The 22,993-nt window shown below is 41.3% G+C and overlaps 1 protein-coding gene across 1 annotated transcript; it reads right to left on the minus strand.

Moving 5' to 3' along the window:
* Positions 1 to 1,450: 1,450 nt before the first annotated feature.
* On the minus strand, positions 1,451 to 22,083 carry SERTM1 (serine rich and transmembrane domain containing 1). The gene is made up of 3 exons (XM_010993925.3): positions 21,758 to 22,083; positions 19,734 to 19,797; positions 1,451 to 2,403 (listed from the first exon to the last, which is right to left on the minus strand). The coding sequence occupies exon 3, from the start codon at positions 2,222 to 2,224 to the stop codon at positions 1,901 to 1,903; it is 324 nt and encodes a 107-aa protein (XP_010992227.1). The 5' UTR covers positions 2,225 to 2,403; positions 19,734 to 19,797; positions 21,758 to 22,083; the 3' UTR covers positions 1,451 to 1,900.
* Positions 22,084 to 22,993: the final 910 nt, after the last annotated feature.

Here is a 22,993-nt window from a genome sequence, read left to right on the forward strand (position 1 = left end):
CACACACACACACACACACACACACACACAGAGTGCTGATAATGGTCTAAAATAGCAGCATTTTTCTAGTCCAGCATTTATACTACATAATAACACTCTAACACACTGCTGTGTTTTAAAATGACAGCAGAAGCAAAATTTTCACTAATTATACATTTTAGGGCATCAGCCCTGTTGCAGGTCTTTGGGTGTCTGGGGAGAATTTTGATATATAAATCTTTCAATGTGGTCTGATTTAAGTGAGGCTTATGGATAAAAAAAAAAAGAAAGAAACCTTCTGATCCTCACTGCCCAAACGCATCTCTACCAGTATTTTAGAAGGAAAAGAATGACCTGTTAAAGTGGTAGATTCTTTATCCCTTTCAGTTACTGGATGGAGATGCCACGCCACCAAACCAAAGGTGGGTTGAAGCCCCACCACTTAAGATGAGTAAATGTTTTGGACATGAAGGATCCGGTTGTCATGGGAAGACAGGAGCATGAGACAGTGGGCTTTGTGGGCTGAATATGTTCAGTGTTTATGCTGTGGACCATTTATTTTAAAGATCAAATTGAAATTCTTACTCTTAAGAAGCTGTAGTTTGTTTGCCCTGTTTGTTTTTTAGGGATGGCTTGATCCCCCGCCCCTTATTCCACGTCTGTGCTCACGTGTATGCCTCATTTTCTGGACAAAGCCCCCAAGTTCAGATGTGCTTGGCTGACCACAGTCTGGTAGTGTCCAGGATCACTCAGCTCCCAGCAGCTACCCAACTTTAGTGTCTACAGTTTTTAAACACAAATCCACATCCTGGAATCCTAATGTAGTATATTGTGTTAACACATAACAGTGAGACACGTTATCAGAGACACATAACGTCCATGGAGTATATAGTAACACGGATATTAGCAATTGAGTCTTCTAAGTTTTGCAACCTAATGTGACTGAACAAACACCTGACATTTTGAAAGCTTAATACAATTCTGCACCAAACTGATACAGACTAGGAAACTGAGAAAAGGAGCATACTTACACGACTGCTAGGCATTATTACTCTGTATAAAATATGACTAAATGATTATTTTCCATATGTGTGATTCCTGCTGATGGAAATTATAGATATAAAATAAACTTCCTGGTCTCTCTTCTGGTGCCTTTCTTAGTAATAGCAACAGCAATTATCACAAAGAATTCCACAAATGTAGGGGTGTTATGATTATAACATAAATAGGAAAAAAACCCTCAAGAGGCAGAAATACATGACAGACTGCATTGTAACACATATTCATCTTGCCATTAAAAGTTAAAGTCTTCTAGAACTTTTCCAAATATGACTTAATTCATCAATAAATGTGATTTTCACTTGTTACAGTGAAATGAAATAAAACAGCATACTTTGGCTAACCAGTTTTAGAGATATTATACATGAAATCTAAATGGACTCTTTTTTTTTAAAGTTTGGTGTTTCTACTTTATCCTTTAAATACTGAAAATATCTTCTACATAGCTCAGTCTTAATTTTGCCAGTTTCTGCTGGCTCAGTGGATTTCACAGTTTCGGAAGAGAAACAACGTGCAGAGTCCAGATCCAGCATCCACTGCACGGTCGCCCCAGGTGAGTTCTGCCTCAGGTGTCCACTAGGCTGGCCTGATCCACCCAGAGGAAGCCAGCTCGAGTTTCGCCCAGTGGATTATGTGAAATTCTGCACCTTGCATGCATTTCTGTCAGCATCGACTCCTACATTCCCAAATAAAAAGCATCGTGAGCAGAAAAAGATACCAGGGGTGAAGGAGAGGGAGAAACAGGTCTGATTGATGGAAAAGGACAAAACGGGCATTTCTCTCATGAGGCACCTGCTTCGTGCAACACTCCCCCCAGGGAAGACTTAAGTAGCTCCAGGACTGAAGGACTTCTCCATTTTCTTCAGGACGAAAGGTTTGAAAAAGTGGACCTTTGCGAGGAAATGCTGCAGACTTCCAAGTTGGTGAAAGAGCTTCCCGCATCGCTTGGATACTCTGGGTAGGAGGAACTGGAGGAGATGATATTTTTGAGCCTCTGGAGGGCAATGATTAAAAGCAGAAGCAGGAAGGCTAAAAGGCTGAGGAATATGGACACATAGATGTAGACATTTGACAGATGGCCTGAGGACGGGTCCACCGATGTGGACAGGGATGTGGGAAAAAGCTCAAGGAAAGTTCCATTCTCCACATTTCCCGAGAATGCAGATGAAGAGTCCGGTTCAGACATCTTTAGAGGTCAGAGAATGCACAGTCTATTAGGTCAGTTTCACACAGGGGTTAAAAAGGACAGAATCAGCATTCCTTTTGTCACAAGAGCATCAGCAAAAATTGCAGGCAGTTAAATCAGCACAAGAAAAACTCTCAGTTTTCAAACAAAGGTAGCAGGGTATCAGTTGTCCAATGACACTGCAAAAACAGAAACCAAAAAGCCACAGCAACTGAGTGCATTATTCAGAAAAAAATCACATTTAACTCTCATTTCTAGTTTTCATTTCAGGAAGGCTTAAGTGTAAAACTCACCAAGGAGGGAAAAGAAGGAAATAACTTCCCCAGGAACAAGTAACATTTCTGTCTTTATATTACAAGTGATGATATAAAAATGAACTTTTATTTGATCTCCACTGTAGCCTAGGTGTCAGGTTTCTCCAAGATACCAAAGATAAAATAAAAAGGAAAATACATTTCTGATGTGTTCCATCTGCTGAGATTTCAACAGATGCTTCAAGTGGATGCTCTGAGAATAGGACCCAGAAATTTAGCTCCAAACCTTCCTCCTCCGGAAAATGAATTGCACGCACTCTCCAGCCCACTAGCACAATTCCAGACCAGTGTTTCCTTCTAGCACACTTTGGAGAAATACTGCCCATGGAAGTTTGCTTTTCGTAATTTGCTGATTTGTTTGTAAAAATATATCTCCTTGAGATCAGGAGGCATTTCTACAGATTTCTTTTCCTTTAGATCCACCTATGTACTTTGTTCTGCATATTTTAGGCACTGTATTTAAAAAAAAAAAACCTTTAGATTAATTTAGAAGAATAAAGGTTGGATTTCCTCTGAGTGGCAGAAAGAGTACTCGGTTTGCTGTCAAGAGACTTAAGTTTGAGGCCTGAATTCTGTATCTTTGGGAAGTTGGGCAAATTGCCTACATTTTCTGAGGTTCATTTTTCTCATCTGGAAAATGGCACAGCACCTGCCCCATCCCCTCACTGTGTTATATAGGGATCAATTGTGAATTGTAAAGATTGGGCCATAATTAGTGTGGAGTGTGTGTGTGTGTGTGTGTGTGTGTGTGTGTGTATGAATGGGTGCAGACGCTCTTGGCCATGGTCTCCCTCCTGATGTGGTCCCTGCGAGGAGGACCAGAAACAAAGTGGACTGAGATAGGCAGGTAGCCCTGGGACAGAGCTTGATTCTCCAGGCTCCAAGCATGGGCGCTGTGTGTCTCAGACACCCTCTCATCCCTGACTGGAGAAGTCACAGCCGGTTTCTGCCTAGCGTGTGCAGGGGCAAGGGAAGCAGCCTGAGGGAGAATGATCCCTCCCAATGAATGACTCTCTTTTCTGAATTACAGAAAAGATGTTTTTCCTAGCTCTTTACAGCATTAGATCATTTTGTGGTAAATTTCCAAATTTCCTGGTGTCAGATATTAGTGAAATGCTGATGCGAAAACATCCACTCTGCCCTGGCTTCCCTTTTCCCTAACCTCTGCCCCTCGCTTTACCTTGAAAACTTGCCTTTCCCTTCCATTCTCCAAATCTCATTAAGCGGCTGAGTCCTTGAGGGGCTGACACTGGCCGCTGCAGCTGGGGCTGAGTGGCACTAATGATCCCTGGGAAGGAGGGGACACTCCTGAGAGGGCTGCCCCGGTCGGCATTCAAGCAGGTTAATGATCTTAGTGGCTCCTCAGAGGAAGCCACAGGCAAGTGTCTCAGTGCTTCCTAAAATAATTTGACTCCTCCTCCTCATTATGTCTTGCCTGGTGACTTTAATTACATGAGGCTGCTACAGGCTCCCAACGAGCCTGAACAAAAAGAGAGCAAGAATCACAGTGGGACCGCAAGTGTGTTACACTGATTTGGCAACACCTGGCCTTTTGGAGCTTGGAACTGTCCTAGCCGTTCATCTGTAGGGAAAATTGCAGCATCTCAGAGGCAGCATGATCTACAGGAAAGAAAACTAGGAAAGAATCTCATGGACTGAACTGAAGAAAATGTTCAAGATGTTGCGGTAGGACTTCCTCAATCGAGGTGCGGAAACAGAACAAAGAAGCTGATTGATTTGACAGAAGGAATGTGTCTAATTAGAAGGTAAGCCAGGACTTTAGGCTCTGCCCAGCCTTACCCTTTATGCCATCTGGTCTCGGCTTTCCTGTCGTTTGGTAGTGAGGATTTCACCTCTTCTTTTTCTGACATGGGCAAGAAGGTAGGTTCTGTGCATTTGTGTGTTTCTCACACAAATTAATTTGTAGGGGAGGCAGAGCAGGAAGTATTCTTCCCATTTTGCAGATGAGGAAACTGAGCTGCAAAGACGCTGTGATTGACTCAGGGTTCGCAGCTAATCAGAGACAGAGAATGGACTAGAACCCATGCCTGCGTGGTGTTCTTAGTTTCCTCAACTGTGGTAGGAAGAGAAAAGTGACGAGATGTGGGTAATTAGTTCCTGCCTGCTGCTTACATCGGACAGGCCCACAGTTCAGTCTTGATTCTTCAGTTTTTGCCTTTTTCCAGTGATATTCACCTTTCCTACCTCTCCATGAGGTCCTGAGTTAGGATGTGATACCACTTCCAAAATCATACTTAGAAAATGATAAAAGGCCATCCAATGAAAGGATCAGTTGATAGTTCTTTCTCGATGCCTAGAAAGACCAGAGGAACTTCCATGCCTCTGCTAGTCCAATAGTTCTGACATGTGCAGGTGGTCATAGACTCAGTTGGAATTGGCTGATTTTTTCTAAAACTACTCTTGCTATCCAGATCTGTATCATTTTCTGGGAGGGGCGGTGCTGAAGGCACAGGCAGTGTCACTGGAGTATCAGCAATTCAGTGGCAGAGCGCATAATCGGCCACCATACCCTTTGCTAGAACAAAGGCATCTCTTTACAGTGTAAATATTCCAAGAGTATGTTTCACATCCAGAAGGTCACCTTCTTTCCGACAAAAGCTCACTGTGAGCCTCAAATGTCTATAGAACAGTTAATGGCAAATGAGGCTAAGAAGATTTGGGGAAAGCATCTGATCTTCCAAGTGGCCTTGGAAGATGGTAGAAATGAACAAATGAGACCTTATATCATTATTTGACATTTCACAATGAAATATCTTCTTTAAACATTCTCCCCACAATATTTAAGATTTAATATTATTTCCAGAATACTTCTTAATTTAAAACAACAGATACACAAATTTCATTTCACTGTTCTGCTTTGAAACAATAGAGTGTATGCACTGTTAGAAATGATTTTAATGTGCTGACATTAATCCTCATTTTCTTACTGGAGTTTTAAAAATTGGTAAACCTTCTTTCTCTCTGGGGAATGTTTTGACAGTCTATGTATAATGCTGAGGATGCCCCAAACTGTGTGTGTTTAGGCACCCTGATGGTGTGAATGAGGTCAAGGGTGGCGCTGTGGAAACCAAATCGAACAAGTGTGTTTCAAGATACTGCTTCTCAGGCTGTTTCTCCCGGACAGATTAGGTCTCAAGAAGAGAAGGAAGCGACTTCATCTTAAATGCATAGCCTTGACCCATCTTGGGGCAGTGACAGCAGACTCTCATTTCAGGGGTCAACCAAAGCCACGTGATGCTTTTTTTTTTTTTCCTGAGCTATTCTCAGAAAGTGATTTTTGAGAAAGGAAAATGAGACAGTGAGATCCCAATATTAAAAATGAAAATCTATCAAAATGTTTTGGTTCATCGTCCTCCAGCTTTCCCTTTGTCTCTGGGAATAAAGAACCATGCGGGGAAGAAATCTACAAAAGGCAGTCACCTCCTGACATGAGGAAGGGAGGACGTGTCATCTCACCGTGAGCCCTGGGGGGTGGGCAGCTGGAGGGACAGCACAGACCAGGCAGACCTGGGCCGGGGGTGGCAGGAGGAGCAGTTCTCTGCTTCCACGTTACTCTGGGAATAAAGAACCGTGCGGGGAAGAAATCTACAAAAGGCAGTCACCGCCTGCCTCTGTGACTCCTCTGAAAGGATGGAAGCCTTCCTTCCCGTGGGATGATGAGGACTGTAAAGTTCTGGAAGAACAAAGCATACTCTCTGGCGTGAACCTCCATACTTGGTAAAAGGAAGAAGAGCTGACTCAAGGCTCTCCTCTCTCAGTTCTTTCACAGAAGCCTTGTTAGACCCCCAGCGGCCAGCCTGTGGGCGGAGCCTCTGTCCTGGCCTTGACATCCAGGATACAGTGATGTACAAACCTGAGTCAGCTTCAAATCTGGCACAGCAATCTCTAAGTTTCTGACCTTTACTTAAATACATTTCTATGTGAATAACAACTTTGAAAGGTTTTTTGTTGTTGTTGTGGGAAACTGGGACAGGCTGCTTTGTTCCCGTGCAGACAGTATTTAAAGAGTGGCCCTGGCTTTTAAAGAGTGGCCCTGGCTCTACCAACATCTCACGTTATCAAGGGCTGCTGTGTCATTCTCCAGGGGTGGTCCTCCCAAAGCACTAGCAATGATTCGATAAAGTATGAACATGACATGACAAAAGGCTTTTTCCAGTCTACAGATGTAAAATGTGATATTATAATGTAATGAACAGTTTTAGATGAGACACTGGATCACTTTCTCTGCAGAACACACAGACCGCTTCCAGAATCTGGAAGGGAACTTATCACCGCTGAGCAAGGCTGTTTTCAGTTCTACTTAGAAAACAGCATGCTTTATACAAGACCTTGAGCCATTCCTTTTCAATTTGCATGATGATCTTTTCTCCTAATGCTTTCTCTTTGCTGAATGGCCTTTTAGGTCATGCTAAGTGAGAGAAGGTCGGTGCCAACACTATACTCTTCTCTAAATGTAAATCTTCACTTGCAGTCAAGGGCAAACACTGACCCCTGGGCTTGCAATAATGCAAATAAAGTTTATTATCGTACTACTAATCATATTCAAAGCTGATCAAGCCCTTCCATATATTTGCCTATTTGAGAACTGCTCCTACTTAATACAGCATTTTGGGAGAAGAATTTTGAGTGAAAATGAGTAGAATCGCATTAGGATTCCCTGTATCCAGCCCCCCACCCTCCCCCACAAAAAAACCAAGAAGGGAAAAAAACTTCAGTCTATCTGCTATCAACTCCTGGAGTCAGAGGACCAGCTTATGAAAAGAAATGTTGAGAGATAAAGATTCTGAATAATGCACTGAAATTCATGGTCTGGACTGGATAATGTAAGCCAAAAAAAAAAAAAAAAAATTAAAACGTACAGTCCTCTTTATTTTTGGTTCAAAAGAATGATCAGAAAATATAATCAGACTTTTTCATAGTACTTTGGTGAAAATTAAAGATATGTCAAAGTAACAGCTTGGAAACTATGATTTATTTTAAAAATCAATTTCTAGGGTAGGTCATTAGGTGGCTTTGGATTCAGTCCAATCTCTTAATCTCTCTTTACCTTGGTGATGACTTCTATCTCTCTGGATTAGCCTCAGGCTCAGAAAAATATCTCCTCAGCAAAATAATTAAATTATATTCAGAAGACTTTTATGTTAGACTAATTATTTTGTCCTAATTCTGTAAAAATTAGTTATGCACATAAGGTATAATTCACAGAAAATTCAGAGTATACCTTTCTTTATATACAAAACAGTGTAGACTGAGTGAACTTAAAAAAAATAAAGTATTTCAAGATGGGATGTGAACATAACTGTTTTGACCCTCTATCTTGTGTAGCCTCAAAAGTAATTATAGATATGAGTTCCCTTCCATTTATATAGCACTGTTTTCCTGGGGAAATTGAACTATTATTCTTAATAAATTTTTGCTATATTTGTATTTCTTGATAAGACCTTATGTCCAAATCACTGCCTTAATAAGGATAATTATTTTAAAATGACACTCCCTTAGAAAAAGAGAGTTTAAGTGAATACTTTCCTGGATCAAAAGATCAAATATAAAGCCAGTTCTAGGCATAGCATTTTCATGATTCTTTTATGATGTTTAGAAAAGACCAAGGTGGGCTCTTTCCTGCACTTTGGGAAGACTGGACCCATCTTGGTTAACACAATTAAATCAGAGTGAGAAAATTGGCAACTTAAAGGTTGAAGGACACATGGACTGGTTAAGAAGTAGCAGAACAATGAAAGTCACTTGACTTGTAGGCAGCAGGAAAAGAGGTCATTGGCAAAACACTTGATGTAAAGAAAAAGCAAACAGCCAGAGAACAAATGACTTGAAGATCACAGGCAACGTTGAAATGAATCAGTGCAAAGAAAGATGGTAAGAAGCAAAATTGGCCTTTGAAGATGTTACAGCTTTTTTAATGAGGACTTTCAGGTTCAATCTTCTCCCTCCACTCAGCTCTGATCATTTCCAATATTTTAAAGAGTATTAAGAAAAACATTTTTTAATTCTTGGAGCAGCTAGAATTGGTTAAATTTAGCATTTTTATACCAAAAACTTGCTTATTTTTAATAAGACTAGATAAGTTTTTGAAAATTCTCAGTCAGCCATGCTCCAGTCAGAGAGTGGTGTTTCCTCCTTTCCATTGTCTCTCAGTCTTTCCGTACAGTTAAAATAATGTGTATCAAATATATTTTTGTCCAATCAGGAAACGCTCATAACAGTCTCCTTATAGATCATGATATTTGGAAAGATTATTCTTGTAAACTTAATTTTGTGATTGTCGTAAATCTTTTTTGTTTTGTTTTGTTTAAACCTTTGCAGGTAGACCACAAGGTATCCCCAGTCTATCCTCTCAGGCTCCAGGGGCCTTTGGGCGTCTCTAAAAGTGCTCTAAGGAAACGGAGAAGAGCTTGGAAATTAGGGTTTTCTGTAAGCATTTGATGAAGTCCACCCTTAATTTAAGCAGATTCCTCAGAAGTGGGCGGCCAAAGGCCACAATTGTCAAGTGGTATAATAAGAGGGAAATGTGAGATTGTACCACTCCCAACCAATGCCACTCTTTCTTTTCTTGTTTCTACTATCATCTCCCTTTTTAAATATATATATTCCTCTGTTTGTGGCTTATTGTCATCACTGATTCCTTCTTCTCTCCAGTCTTCACTCCATTTCCCTCCATCTTCCATAGGCATCCAGGCTCATGTGCTCAGTGAAAACCATTTTGTTTGTGTATCTTTCTGTTAATGTTCTATTGTTGTTTTGTGTACATTATCTTGTAAATTTTCATTTGTCTTGTAAACTTTCAACTTACAGGAATGGAAATATAGTAAATATTTCATTTACTCTATACCTTAAACCCCAAACTTAATTTCCACTTAAAATATCTTGATAATCGAGGCATATGGAAGAGAGGAACATAAATTATTTAATGTATCCACTTCTCTAATTTTGAACTTAAGAATAGACCAAAAACTAAAAACCATTCTCTGTCTATAAAATCACATGTACAGGAACAACTTGGAAAAAAACAAGTGATGACAAAGGTTGTTTGAAAGAACTTTCGTATTAGCAAATCAGTTAAACAGGCTGCTATATCTCTCTCTCTATTGACATGTACTTATATTTGTTTAAACTAAGATGCTTTATAGCCTACTCCTTAAAAATGGATTGGAATATGACAAATATGTATAAGTGTTTTAAGTCTTGCATTTCCCAACAGGGACTCAAGCTCATGGAGTCTTCTACACGATGACATTTTTACCCAAGGCACAGCATTTACTTGAGTTAATGAACCATCGTCCCTCATAATACAACCACAAATAGTACTTTAGTTGATTACATAGTGTGTAAATTGCCCATCCCTTTGGGATATTAGCCCAGTGCTTCACATAATACGTACACATGAATTTTGCTAAATAAGTTCTCTCATTCTTCCAGTCCTCTATGGCTGACAGTATGATGATGCTTTCCACAGTGAAATGGGTATTTAAAAAGAATAATGCTTAGCAATTGGCAGCTTAGGCAGGCTAAGTTTTGGATACATCCAGTTTTAGCTATATTACATTATTTAGTAGTCAGCTGAACACTCACAGAAGAAAAAGTAGGATGCAGATTTCAAGATTTATCCTCTAATTCAGTGCAAGATCCTTGGACCAATTAAAAGGAAAAACATCTTTGTTATAAAGGACATGATGAGGACAACTGGGGAAATTTGGACATAGACTGTATGTTGGATAATCACAGTATGTCAATATTAAATTTCCTAAGTGTAATAAAGGAGAATGTTCTTGTTATCAGGAAATGCATGTTCAAATATGTAGCTCTATATAAAGTGTCACAATATCAGCAACTAACCCTCAAATGGTTCAGCTAAAATTAAAAAAATAGTAAGTGCATATACACATATGGAAAGAAAAAATGATACAGCAAATGTGTTAGTTAACTGATTAGTCTAGTTAAAGGATATATAGGGGTCCACTGTTATTATTCTTACAACTTTTCAGTAGGATTAGAGTTTTTCAACATACAAGTTGGGGAAAAATGATTTATCCCCAAGGATATTAAGAAAATATGCTTGGCGTAATATGCAGTAAGTCAAAAATGTTAGAAGCTTCTCAAGAAATACAATGATTAAGCTGATTCTTCAGTGGGCATTGGAGAGGTTCAAATATTTGCTGTTACCAGCAGCTCATGATGCCCACAAATGCACAGGTACTGGAGGTGAAGCATCAGAGAATGAGTTAGAGGAAGCTGAATTTGCCCAAGGGAATTGGATCCATGGTGGTGGGAGATGCTGCCTGAAGACCGGGAAAGGTGACTGGCCAGCCAGCCTTATTCATGACTTCACTCTGCCAACCATTCACTCAGTCTCAGTCTGGGCCTCCAGGATCATGGAATCCAGTTTTGTTCATCATATATCATCAGTCATCTTCAGAGGCAGCCAAGGGTATCTTTCCTGCAGGTTAAATACCCAGTCAAAGGGAGGGGCTTTGGAGGCATCTTGAGCCAAGAGAGAATAGTTTTGTCTTTTTTTTTTTTTTTTTTTTTTTACAAGTAGAGATATAACGGACATCTAATGGTGTATTAGTTTGGGGTGTACAACGTAGTGATTTGATATTTGTATATTGCAAAATGATCACCACAATGAGTCAACGTCTGCTACCATCCATAGTGACAGTTTTTTTTCCTTAGGATGAGAACTTTTAAGATCTACTCTCTTAGCAACTTCAAATATACAGTGCAGTATTAATAACTCTAGTCACCATACTATACATTATATCCCCATGACTTACTTATTTTATAACTGGAAAGTTGTACCTTTTGACTACTTTTACCCACTTCACCCATTCCCACCCCCCACTCCTCCACCAGTCTATCTATGAGCTTGATTTTTGTTTTTGTTTTTGTTTTTAGATTCCACATACGAGTGAGACCATGTGGTATTTGTCTTTCTTGTCTGACTTATTTCACTTAGCATAACACTCTCAAGGTCCGAGACAGAGTAGTTTTCTAATGAGGACTAATGAGTAGGTGGACTCTTGGAACACTCACTGAAACTCCCCAATAGCCAGTGAGGTCCAGGCTCCGTAGAGGGACTGCAGGAAACAGAAGCAGCAGATAAACTCAGCACAAGTGATTTAGGCAGCAGGCGTCAAGCAGTCTTCAAACACCATGTTCAGCAGATCAAAGAACTCATACTCCTTACAACTCTTAAACTAGCAACCACCTCCCTGATCACCCTGGGTTGGGTGAGTCCTCTAGTGTGGCAAGAGGCTAAACCCAACCACATGAACTCTTCTTCAGTCTGGAGTCAGTATCTTTTGGAATAGGAGCCAATAAACAATTTAAAAATGAATCCAGTCATTGCAAAATGCAGCTGCAAATGAAAAAAATAGGGAGCACTGATATTAACAATGCTTTTCGCCAGTCACATGACTGAGGCTCTGGGTAGGTACCCTAAGTTGATGAGTACCAGACTAGTCAGATTTTAGGCAGAGGTTACATAAAACATCAGCCCAACAAGGAGACAAAGTTCTCCTTCACGGCTCTGAAATTACTCTTCTACCAGGATTTCCAGGTTGACCAGGGAGGGCAGGAGACAGAAAAGAGGACACTGTGATCTTCATCAGGAAAGCCTGTCCCTATGTGGGACTTCTCGTGGTCCTGCTAATCCTTTGTGTGGATTGAGCAGCAGAGCTTGCCTTAATATTCTCTCATTCATTATACCGTCTCTCTGTGTCTGGCAGCACAATGAACTCAAAGGTCTGGTCTAACAAAGAGAATGTCTACATGTTCCTTGTAACATGGAACAAATGATATGGTGGGCTGTCAATGTGGGAGGAAATCACATCCTCAGCAGCTTGTTGTCATTTGCAATAACAACTTAGGACCAGAATCTGTCAAAGACAATATGGAAGCAATAAACAAGTGTAGGCTTCAATTCGCCCAGAATGTATTTCAACTTTAAAATGCAAGGAGGTAAATCTGAAAAGTAATTGGGAATTATTTGTAGTAAACAGACAACTGCACTGATGATCTATATAAAAAAGTCATACATTCTTTTAAAAAATGTAAATAAATATGGTTTTACGCAAGGAAATCATAAGTATCTTTTATACAAGATTGAACTGACTTTGGCTTTGTCCTGTATTGAGGCTGAGCTCTTCATCTTGCCCTTTAAGGCCGTATGTTCTGTGTTTTTGTTTAGTTGTAGGAATAGCCTTGGTCAGAGACACACATTCATACATCACTCACTGCTCTTACATCTAGTCTTAGTTCTCTTTTATTTCAGCGGTGTGCACTGGGATGTAGGGAGCATCATGCCAGAAGAGCTGGTGGGGGTGAGGGGAGGGGATGGTGGGAGTATCCTCAAGTCATCGTGGAATGGGAACAGGTCTTCAGCACGTGTTAGGCAGGGGAAGGTAGACCCGGGATGCTTGTGTAGGAGAAGCAATGTCCAGGCAAACTAGTTTGGAAAACAACAACAACAAGATGAACGATAGCAGCCAGTATTTATTAAATAGAAGGATGTACTAGCTGTGTGTGTGGGCGCATGTGCACGGTGCATGTGTGTTTTCTTTAATCTCCACAGCTCTTTACTGTAGTTAATATTATTCCCCCACCTTTCTTTAACATACGAGAAAATTAAGGACCAGAGAATTTAAAAGCTTGCCTAAGGTCACCCAGCCACTTAGAGGCAGGACTGGAATTGAAATCTGTATCCCTATGTCTCCAAATGTTACGTTCATTACATTTCTTCTCTCCAGGGAGGATGAAGGTAAAAGAGGAATAAATTTGAGACCTGTGGTCCTTAGTGATGTTCATGTGCTTCTGCCATTCTTCCCTCTGTCCAGGCACGTGGTAGGATTGCGTGTTTCCACCCACTCTGAAATTAGGGTGGCCATGTGACTTGTTTCAGCTAATAAATTTGAGAAAAGTGACATATGCCACTTCGGGGTAGTAAACGTAAGATTCGGTGTGAGATTTACTACACTCCTCCCTTCTTCTGCAATAACTGTGAGTACTGGCCAGCTTCCGTTAGTCTGGGTTCCTGGGTGACCACCGTGAGCGCATTCACCCCTTGCTGGCTCTATTAACACTTAGTGTGAACAATAAATCAATTCTATTGTTTTAAGCCACTGAGAATACTGCCTTATTTTTTATTGCAGCATAATCTACCTTCTACTGACTGAAGTAAGATCTCACTATGCTATTATGGCAGAGGTTACGATGGGTATTCAAGAAACTGACTTTGAAGGAGTCAAATTCTCAATGACTGAGAGCTGCATGAATTGTTATGTATGGCATTAAGACTCTCTTTTGGCATTGGTGAGAAAGGAGGTTGTAAAGAGTGTTTTTGGTTCGCTTTAATTTCATACAAGAGTGAGGTTTAAAGGGATGAGACTTAGCTGCTGGTATAGCCATGAAGACATTCCCTGACAAGCTGGAGCGTGATGAGATGGTACTGTAGAAGGACAGTCCTGACCGGCTGTCACTTAAACACACACAAATGGTTTCAAGAGAGAACAGGGGAGAGATGATAAAGATATTAAGACTAACTCAGGATCCTCAGTGGGCAAAACCAACTCATTATGCACTTAATGGGACAGTGGTATATCCTTTGGCTAAGAAAAATTGTATTCTTTGATGTATTCAATTATTCACTCAACAACCACTTGTTAACTATTCTTGTACCTAGTAATGTACAGGAAGGTGAGAAAATATTATGTCCATGAGTCAAATACACATGTAATTTTTATAGTGACCATTTTGAGAAAAAAAATCTAAAAAGAACCTTTTTTTATGTTATCTGTCTTATATTATATGTCCCTTACTCTATGGCCACATGCTACTTTTCCCATCTCGTTTTTCTCATTGTCTCTAAGAATGGTGTTCCAGGCATATCAAGCTGTTTTAGACTGCCCAGAGTCTAAAAAAAAAATCCTTATGTTTAATCCTTATATTTGCGTGTCTTCTCCCTAACTCCAGCCTAAATCCAATTTGTTCATTCTTCAAGATGCTACTCAAACCTTCCCTCCTCTGTCTCATTGAGTTATTCATTTATAATATAAATCCCCACCTGGTTTGTCTATACAAATTTCTGGCTCCTTCCAGTGCATTCTCAGGGTACTTGCTATACTTTTTTACACCAGAATTTCTCACATTTTATTATACTTATTATATTTTTTAACCTGTTAGTCTGCTTTGCTGGACTGTGGACTGTTAGAATAGAGGACTAATCTTTCTATCCATAAACCCAATGTCTGGTATAAAGATACTCAAGAAGTATTTGTTGGATGGTTGCAGGAATGAAAGGATAAAGGAGTGAAGAAACTGGAAGCTTCTTGGAGAGGTAGTCCCTACTTGTTCTATTTTTAGATGCCTGATAATATTTACTGAATGAATGAATCAATGATCTGGTATAAGAATCATACTGATTAGTCAAAAGGTAATTATTCAATAGGAAAGAAAAATAATGAGCACTCTCTCAATTTATAAATATGTTTATAAAATATTATGGCAATATAAAACGTTATGGCAATAAAGTTAATGGTTCAGGCTCCAGAGCAAACTCCAACCATACTTTTACCAAGCAATTGTGTCTCTCAACAATATTCAACAAAGGTTTTATTTAGTCGTGTTTCCACTGGGATAGTTGAGGAAAGGACAGAGGAATCTGCCATTAATGTTGAAATACATCACCCTGAACATAGCCAAGCAGTGGTAACAGATGTATTCTGAAGAGCACAATAAAAATCAAAAGAGAGTTTACCCTGGTGAGTCAGGGAGGACCTGACTGGATGTGGAAACAAGATGCATGGTTTTAATTTAAAGTATTAAGTTAAACTTTATGGTAATCCCATCCTTTGAAAATTATCAAATCCCTTATAATCACAGCGCTTGTCCCTGTGCTTGTCTGTGGAGATAAAAAGGGTCAAGGACAATACCCACTTTCGGATCATTGCAGGGAAGGGTGTGATCATTTACTGCACTCAAGAACATCATATGCCATGGTGCTCTGTCTCAAGGATTAAAAAAAAAAAAAAACCCAGTTTCAATAGAAAATCAGCACAGAAAATGTTTACATTTTTATAACTTTCTCAGTTTAACTACAAAGCCCCATGTTAGAGATCTATGCTCCTCAAAGTAGCCACTTGGCTCCCTCATGACTACATGGGTCATGAGTCCTTGTGAGAAGAGGAGCTTGCAAAACATGGCTTCCTTCATCAAGAAAGTCTTACTGCAAAAAAAGTCATCTAAAGTAAAACGTGTATTTAGTGCCTTATTTGATTTATATTCTGGCTCAAGTTCCATCTGTCGTGGTGAATGAGTAGTTAACAATTCAAGGGCTGGCACTGGTGCGTGCACCTGCCTTTGAGAGTAGCACTTCATTGCTATCATAGCCACGGTGATGGGACAGTGATCTCCTCAGCAGTATTGTGCTGAGAAACGGATACAGACCTCAGCTTCTTAGAAGCATAATGAAAAGAATGAAAACACGGCAGCACAGCAGAAGCACATGTTTTTCTTCTCTTTCTTTGTGGAACTGACTTAAAACACTTATGTATCTTATTCCTCCTTTCCGTATGGTCTCTCTCAGTATTAACTTTCCTCTATAAAAACGAACAAACAAACAAACAACAACAGCGACATTAAAGGAAAATGTTTTTCATAGAATCAAGGAGCTGGAAGTCCTCAAAAATCAAGAAACTGCAGTCTCCAAAAGTTAAGTAAATTTTGATGGGCTGGCAGGAGACAGCTGGTGACAGAAACCACAAACCGGGGGCCCACAACTCCTTTCCAGCTCTAAATCCACTCTCTACTCAGCTGAGCTGGGTGGCCAACAAGGGCAAACCATATGAAAAACAAGTTAACCGATTTCTTTTGTTATCCAGAAATTAATTCATCATGTGAACCCAAGTGTGTGCCAAGCAGGGTCCAGTGGACAAATCTGAGGCCAAAACTGATAGGGATGATAAAGTGATAACAGGACAGAATGATAGATCTTGGAAATTAATTCCATTGAACTAGGTGAACTTTGTTGACAAGGAGTCTTTTTGAAGGTCTGAGAAGCGTCAATCAATATTCCACTGTCAGTCTGAAAGGCACAGTGCCAATAATCTAGCAGTTGACTCATGAGAATCAAGGTCAACAAGCTCACCAAGAACTCTCTCATGAGGAAGCTTTGGACTAATCAATTAGTTGCCAAGGCATATGAGGGGCACGAAGGAGGATACTGGGTAAATATTTTATTTTTTGACCTGGGTTCCATTTGCATAGGTGTGTTCAAATTGAACACACAAATCATAAATTATGTACTTGTGTACTTTATGAATATTAAAGAACAATAAAAATTGGTTTTTGTGCAAAAAATATGTCAGGCATATAGAAGATACCCCAGGTCACAGTAGGGAATATTTACTACTTGTTGGATAAATTACTGAGTGCTTCCTTTTTTATCCAAAAGTGTTTGGCATTATAGGCTAATAATATAAATAAGAAATTCTGAGAATTTACCCTATGGGGAAAAAAATCAAGACAAATGTAAAAGGCACATGCACAAAGTTATGCTCTGTAGTGAAACACTGGAGCTACCAAGATGTCCATGAGTCAAGGATTGGTTGAATAAATGGAGGATTCTGATGTAATCAAGAGGGTTATATTTTCTAACATGGAAAGATGCTGGATATATATGGAAAAGTCAAAAAGTAAGCTGCAGAACCGTGCATAGTATTATTCCATTTTTGTAAAAAAAAAAAAATAAAAACTACTAGTATGGCTACTGAAACTACACATGCATACACAATTTTAGAGGCATGCAAAAACCAAACCAAACCAAGCCAAACTAAATTAAACTACACTAAACTGAAGGAAATAGGAGGTTATGCACCATGCTGTTAACATATGTTTTTGTTAGTGGGTGATATTCTGGGTATGTTCATATTCTATTTTGTGCATGTCTGTACTGAGTTTTGATTCAAAGAACATGAACTGAATTTTAATCAGAAAAACATACAGGTATTTTCATTAAGAAATAGAAATAAAATTTAATTATAGCTTATGCAGTGAAAATGTAACTGGTTTTTAAGCCCAGAACTCTTTCTCTTCCTCCTCCTCCTCCTTTTTTTTTTTTTTTTTTTTTTTTGTAACATATATACTTAACACAAGCCTTTGAAATGGTTCATATGTACCCTTCATTTCAAAGTTTAAGTCTCTCAGGCTTGAGGGCAATAAGTCAACCTGCCCAATAGGACTTGACTGTGCTTTCTGTTACAGTTGCATTTTACAGCACGTTCTGAATGTTCTATTTAAGAAATGAGAAGAGTAAATCCCTCTGCTATAATCCTGGGCACAAGAAAATTGAAAGCAAGTAAGAACTAAACCAGCTTAATTGGCAACAGTTGATAGATTGCCAGGCACTTCTGATCAGTACCGGACTACTGTGGCAGATGAATCGGGAAAGCTAATGTCTTGGCTACCTCTGGGGAGCAAATCTATAGGTTAAAAGTTTCCCAGATGAACTTCTCTCATGTTTTAACCATGGTTTAAGTCATCTTCCTGTCTTTCTGAGTTTGAAACAGGTTCTTAACAGCCACCTATCTTTTTGATTCCCATCAAAAACTGTATTTGGGCCTGTTACCTTCCTAAGCTACCCTTTTAAAAAGAACTATTATAGACTTACAATTTCCAGACGTGTTCACTATTGTCTATAATAGTATCAGCGACAGTGATCAAGCCGATAATACAAATTGTAGATCTGGACTGACTGATCTTCCATCCTAATACAACTTAATAGTTGATAATTTAGGAAATATTAATGACAGCCCATCCTGTTCCTGATATAAATTCAGAGGTTTGAAATAGTGACACTCTTTTGGCTGGATTGTGCCATTTCACATTTAGAGATACTGGTAAATTGCATATGGTTACTTGACTACTCAGAATCTCCATTTTCTTGTGGTTGTTATCATCAAAACTTAGTGTAGGCTAAATAATGACTATTTCTTGGTTCCAAATGTTAGCATGAGTGTGGATTCTGTTCATAAGGAGCTCTTGCAGGAGGGGTTGTATGTCGTGAGACTGAGACCCCAGAACACTCTGTCCCATGGACATATCTGCCACAAATCAGAGTCAGAGGTGGTGAGGCCCCAGAACGGGGCACAGTAGCCTGCTACCCTGGAACTGAAAAGGCCAGTGGATGCACAGATGGAGTCCCCAGTTCTGAATCAAAGGCAGGTCCACATGTGGTGTCATGGACTACTGCATCTAACCCCCTGGTTGGATTTCTCTAGGTACATCTGTTAGCGAAAAGGAATCCTGCCACTCAGGCACTTAATTTGAACTTCCTTTCTGTTGGGTTCCCTAATTCCTTTAACTAACTTAAAGGCTGCATTATTTTTTAGTTGTCATTTTGAACAGTAATGAAATAGTCTATAAAAGTTAAGTCTGTGATGCTTTGTGTTAATGTAGTAATATAAAAAAGCAATGTGCTCCATACATACCTATTTAAAGAAAATGGCATTCTCCTTTTGGCTTCTAGTTTCACTACTTTTTGGCTTCTAGTTTCATTTAACGAAGTTCACTGAATGGCCCCTGATGTCAAAGACTTTTTTTTCCAGGTTCTTAAATTACTATTTAAAAAACCCAAATGAGTAAAACACAAAAATTCAGCCATAATTTTGCTTTTCTCTTATAACTAATTAAATATAAAAATATGTTTAAATATAGAAATATATAAATTCTACAAACTTTCTTTAAAAAAGCAGAAAACAAACAAAAAAAACAAAAAGGATATTAAAATACAAGCACAGGGAGAAGAGTAAGCCCAGGGAAGAAGGAATATTATCAAACGGGCTGAGACTTGATCTAGAATAGAGGCCAAATCAGAGAATTTTGCCTGTGATGGGTTAATCTTTCATTCATACATTTATTCTAATGTATGACTCCAAGTTTACTTAATGATTAGTATGATTAATCATTCTCATCAATCAGCTCTGCCAGCCTTCATCTACCCTCATTAAAAAAGAAAAAGAAAAACTCAGGAAACCTGTAAATAAACCCTCTGATAGATTTGCTGCCACACACCATCATACCATTACTTCTCTCTATACATCACAGACATCCAGTAAAATCTGTTAAATTAAATTAACCAACAGCAGGGAGAACAGAATAGATCTTACCTTACAAGAGGCTTCTTTAGTGAGAACCATGAACGTGTGTGGTGAGCTCTTCAAAGCACTTTGCCTTATGTGGAGGAATCAAAAATAGTAAATAAATAAGCCAAATAAATAATAAGCCTCAAACCCAAAACACAAAAATGGAATGCCCCACCCATTTTCTGGAACTCACTATTCCCAGAATACTTCTGAGATTGGCAAATGGTTCCCCATTGCCACAATGCCCAGCATTTGAAGGTGACTGGGACATGCCCTGTGGGGGTGGTGTCAGTACAACTCAGTTACCAGTCTCGCACATACTTCAAAAAGCCATTTATATTAGGGATCAACTACGTCCTGATTATAAAGAGTGTACATGTGGGGGGAGGGTGATGAGAGTGGGGGCAAGATGCCTTTATACTTAACAAAATAAAGCATTTTAGTCACAAAATAAATTTAAGCATGTCTAGGAGCTAGATCACAAAGAAACTAAAACACTCAGACTAGAAGGTAATTAATTTTTTTTTTTATTTTGAGGATGCATTGGGCTGCAAAACTGCATTAAGAGGTGCAAAACTGCATTAAGAGGTGAACCTCTTGGGGTCTTGGGGGAGGGTATAGCTCAGTGGTAGAGTGCATACTTAGCATGCAGGAGGTCCTAGGTTCAATCCCCAGTACCTCCATTAAAGTAAATAAATAAACCTAATTACCTCCCCCTACCCTCAAAAGAAGTAAACCTCTTAAGAGTGTCGCTTATCTTGCCTCTTTTCCTATTGATAGGCAATGTATGACAATGGAAAATCTAAAGTGAAAAGCACCTGCGGAGAAAGAGCTTGGGGAGTGGTTCCCTCGGGACGTAATCGCTGCCCATTTCCCGCCCTTCGCACCTGTAGTATGGACTGAACCAAACGCGATGGCTTTGAGACGTCTTGGAGCCATCGGATACCATTATCTCCCGCAAAGAACCACCCAAGTATTTTAGCAGAAAATTTTCCGAAGGAAATTGAACGGGCAGAGCAAATGAAGGACATTAAGAAACAGATCGTGTCTTTAGAGTCTGACACAAACCCAGGACCAGCGGGGCCCCAGGCATCTGGCGGTGGAAAGCGAGCAGGTGCAGCCTGCTAACCCGATCTGGTACTCAACAAGATGTTTCTGTAAATGAAGGACTCCCCGCAGGACTGCACATCACACTTCCCATCTCAGTTAGAACTCAAACAATTTGCCCATGATCCACGCACCTCGGCAAGGAAACACAGGATTCCAGCGACTCATCAGATCAGGGAAAAGAGAAAAGGAAAGGTAGCTGGCGCGGTTTCCTACTAGGTTTTCTGGGAACTCGGGAAACCACCACTGGGAAACGCCAGCGTATTCAGCGCCAGGTAGAACTTCCCTGGATTTGAAGCCGCCGAAGACGGGGGGAAAGACTCAATGCGAGCAAGGTAAGGTACCAAGCGGGCAGTCCGTGTGCGCGCGGCGAGTCCCCGGGAAGGGACGGATGACCCTAGAAATCCAGGTAGGCGCCAAACACAGGAATGACCGCACACACTACAAAGGCGAAATAACCATAATGCACCTAGAAACACGCTCTGCAAAGTGTAGACCTGTCTGCACTTGCACTGAGGAATCGGTCAGCCTTTGCAGCGGCAGACACGAGGGCAGACCTCCGCGGCTCCCTGTGTTCGGGACAGAAGCGGGTCATCCCAGCACCAAGGACGTTGTGTCCTACTGTAGCCCCATGTAGCCACCCCAGGAATAGGGAGACCCAGGCTTCGCAGGCTACTCGCCAGCCGTAAGGACGTGACTGGCATGAAGGAGCCAGATTCGGGGGTGTCCAGAGCAAGGAGCCAAACCGCTGGGAGCCGGGGAGAGTTTGCGAGGCGGGTCAGTTGAGAACGGGGCCTCGGGACCCGAAGCCGCCCCAGACGAGGAGTCAGGACGCGCCTCGCAGAAGGCGAGCCCTCCTCCAGCGCTCGGCACCCCGCGGGTCCCCGGCTTCCCGCTCCCCTGCCTGCGCTTGCGTGCGGCGTCCGGAGCCCCTCACTGACCTGCGGGCCGGGACGCGCGGATCTCCCCCGCCAGCTCCTGCGCTCGGGTGGGACGGTGCTGCGCCGAGCTCCTCGCCGGCTCCCGGGTCTTGGCGATCCGCGCCCGCGAAGCTTTCCGCGGGGATGTGGGGCGCTCGGGTGCGGCGCGCGGCCGGGCGCACGGGCGAGCGGCGAGCTCAACTGGAGCCTTCCCTCCGCCCCTCCGGCTGCACAACCAATGGCGGGGCCCACTCCCCTCCGCCCCCCAGCCGCCGCTCCTGCGGGCGCTGAGGGCTAGGACCAGAGCCCCGCTCTGGCGAGGGCGGAGCTTCGCCAGCGTTGGAAAATCTTGGAGGAGGAGGAGGCGTTTGCGCAGGGAGCCCCATCTGGGGAAGGCAGCTGTGGTGCCCTTAACTTTTGTGTCTGTGTTGATTCGAGGACCCAATTTCTTTTGGGGACTCAGGGACCTCTCCCTGCAGGCAAAAGCATCTTTCCTCCAAGTTTCTTCCCCTCTTACATCGTTTGAGTCCCGCGATGCCCCCACTCCAAACCACGAGACCCCATGCATCAAAGCAAGCCCAGCTCTGAGCCGCGTGGGGGCATCGCCCCGTCCTGTGACGAGCTTCGCCTCGGACGTCTCTCCTTTAGCATTTCTCTCCTTTCCTTTCTGAATCCTGTGCCAAATCATCAGATGAGTCGAATAGGATTGCAGTTTCTATCACTGTCAAGGAGACAGGCAATCATAAAAGTCCCTATCGGGTAACTGGCTTAGAGAGAGTCATACATCGTAAAAGATTTCAGAAAAGGGAGCCTTTTGCTGATACGACTAACTTCGGTTACCAATCAGCCGCGTGACCTTCACCCAGCGACTCTGGATTCCTGGTTTTCAACTGGAAAATGAGAGATTTGGCTCATTTGATGTCTGAGGTCTCTTCCACTCTGACATTCAACAGTCCTGGTGGCTCTCTGGCCTCTGTGGCCTGCGAAGAGCTGGGCCCTGGGAAGTGTTGGTACAGCCACATTTTCCTCCAGCCCCTGCTCCGCGCTGCCCTGCTGCATTCACCCTAACACCATCCACCTGTGGCCAGGAAAGCAAATTATGCAAATCCACATAAAAGATGCTGCTTGAGTCTCAGTGACCATATAAATTTGCATAAATACTGCCACCTACCAGTGCCCAGCTCCTGGGATCGTGGTAGTTGTGCCCATTTTCAGTGGTTCTCCAGGTAGTGATGGATGAGGGCATCCGGCTTAACT

This window comes from Camelus dromedarius, chromosome 13, assembly GCF_036321535.1.
Source record: "Camelus dromedarius isolate mCamDro1 chromosome 13, mCamDro1.pat, whole genome shotgun sequence".
NCBI classification, from domain to species: Eukaryota; Metazoa; Chordata; class Mammalia; order Artiodactyla; family Camelidae; genus Camelus; species Camelus dromedarius.

Bases quoted from the DNA above. Each gene is read 5' to 3' on its own strand.
- SERTM1 (XM_010993925.3), bottom strand. From the start codon at position 2,224: ATGTCTGAACCGGACTCTTCATCTGCATTCTCGGGAAATGTGGAGAAT.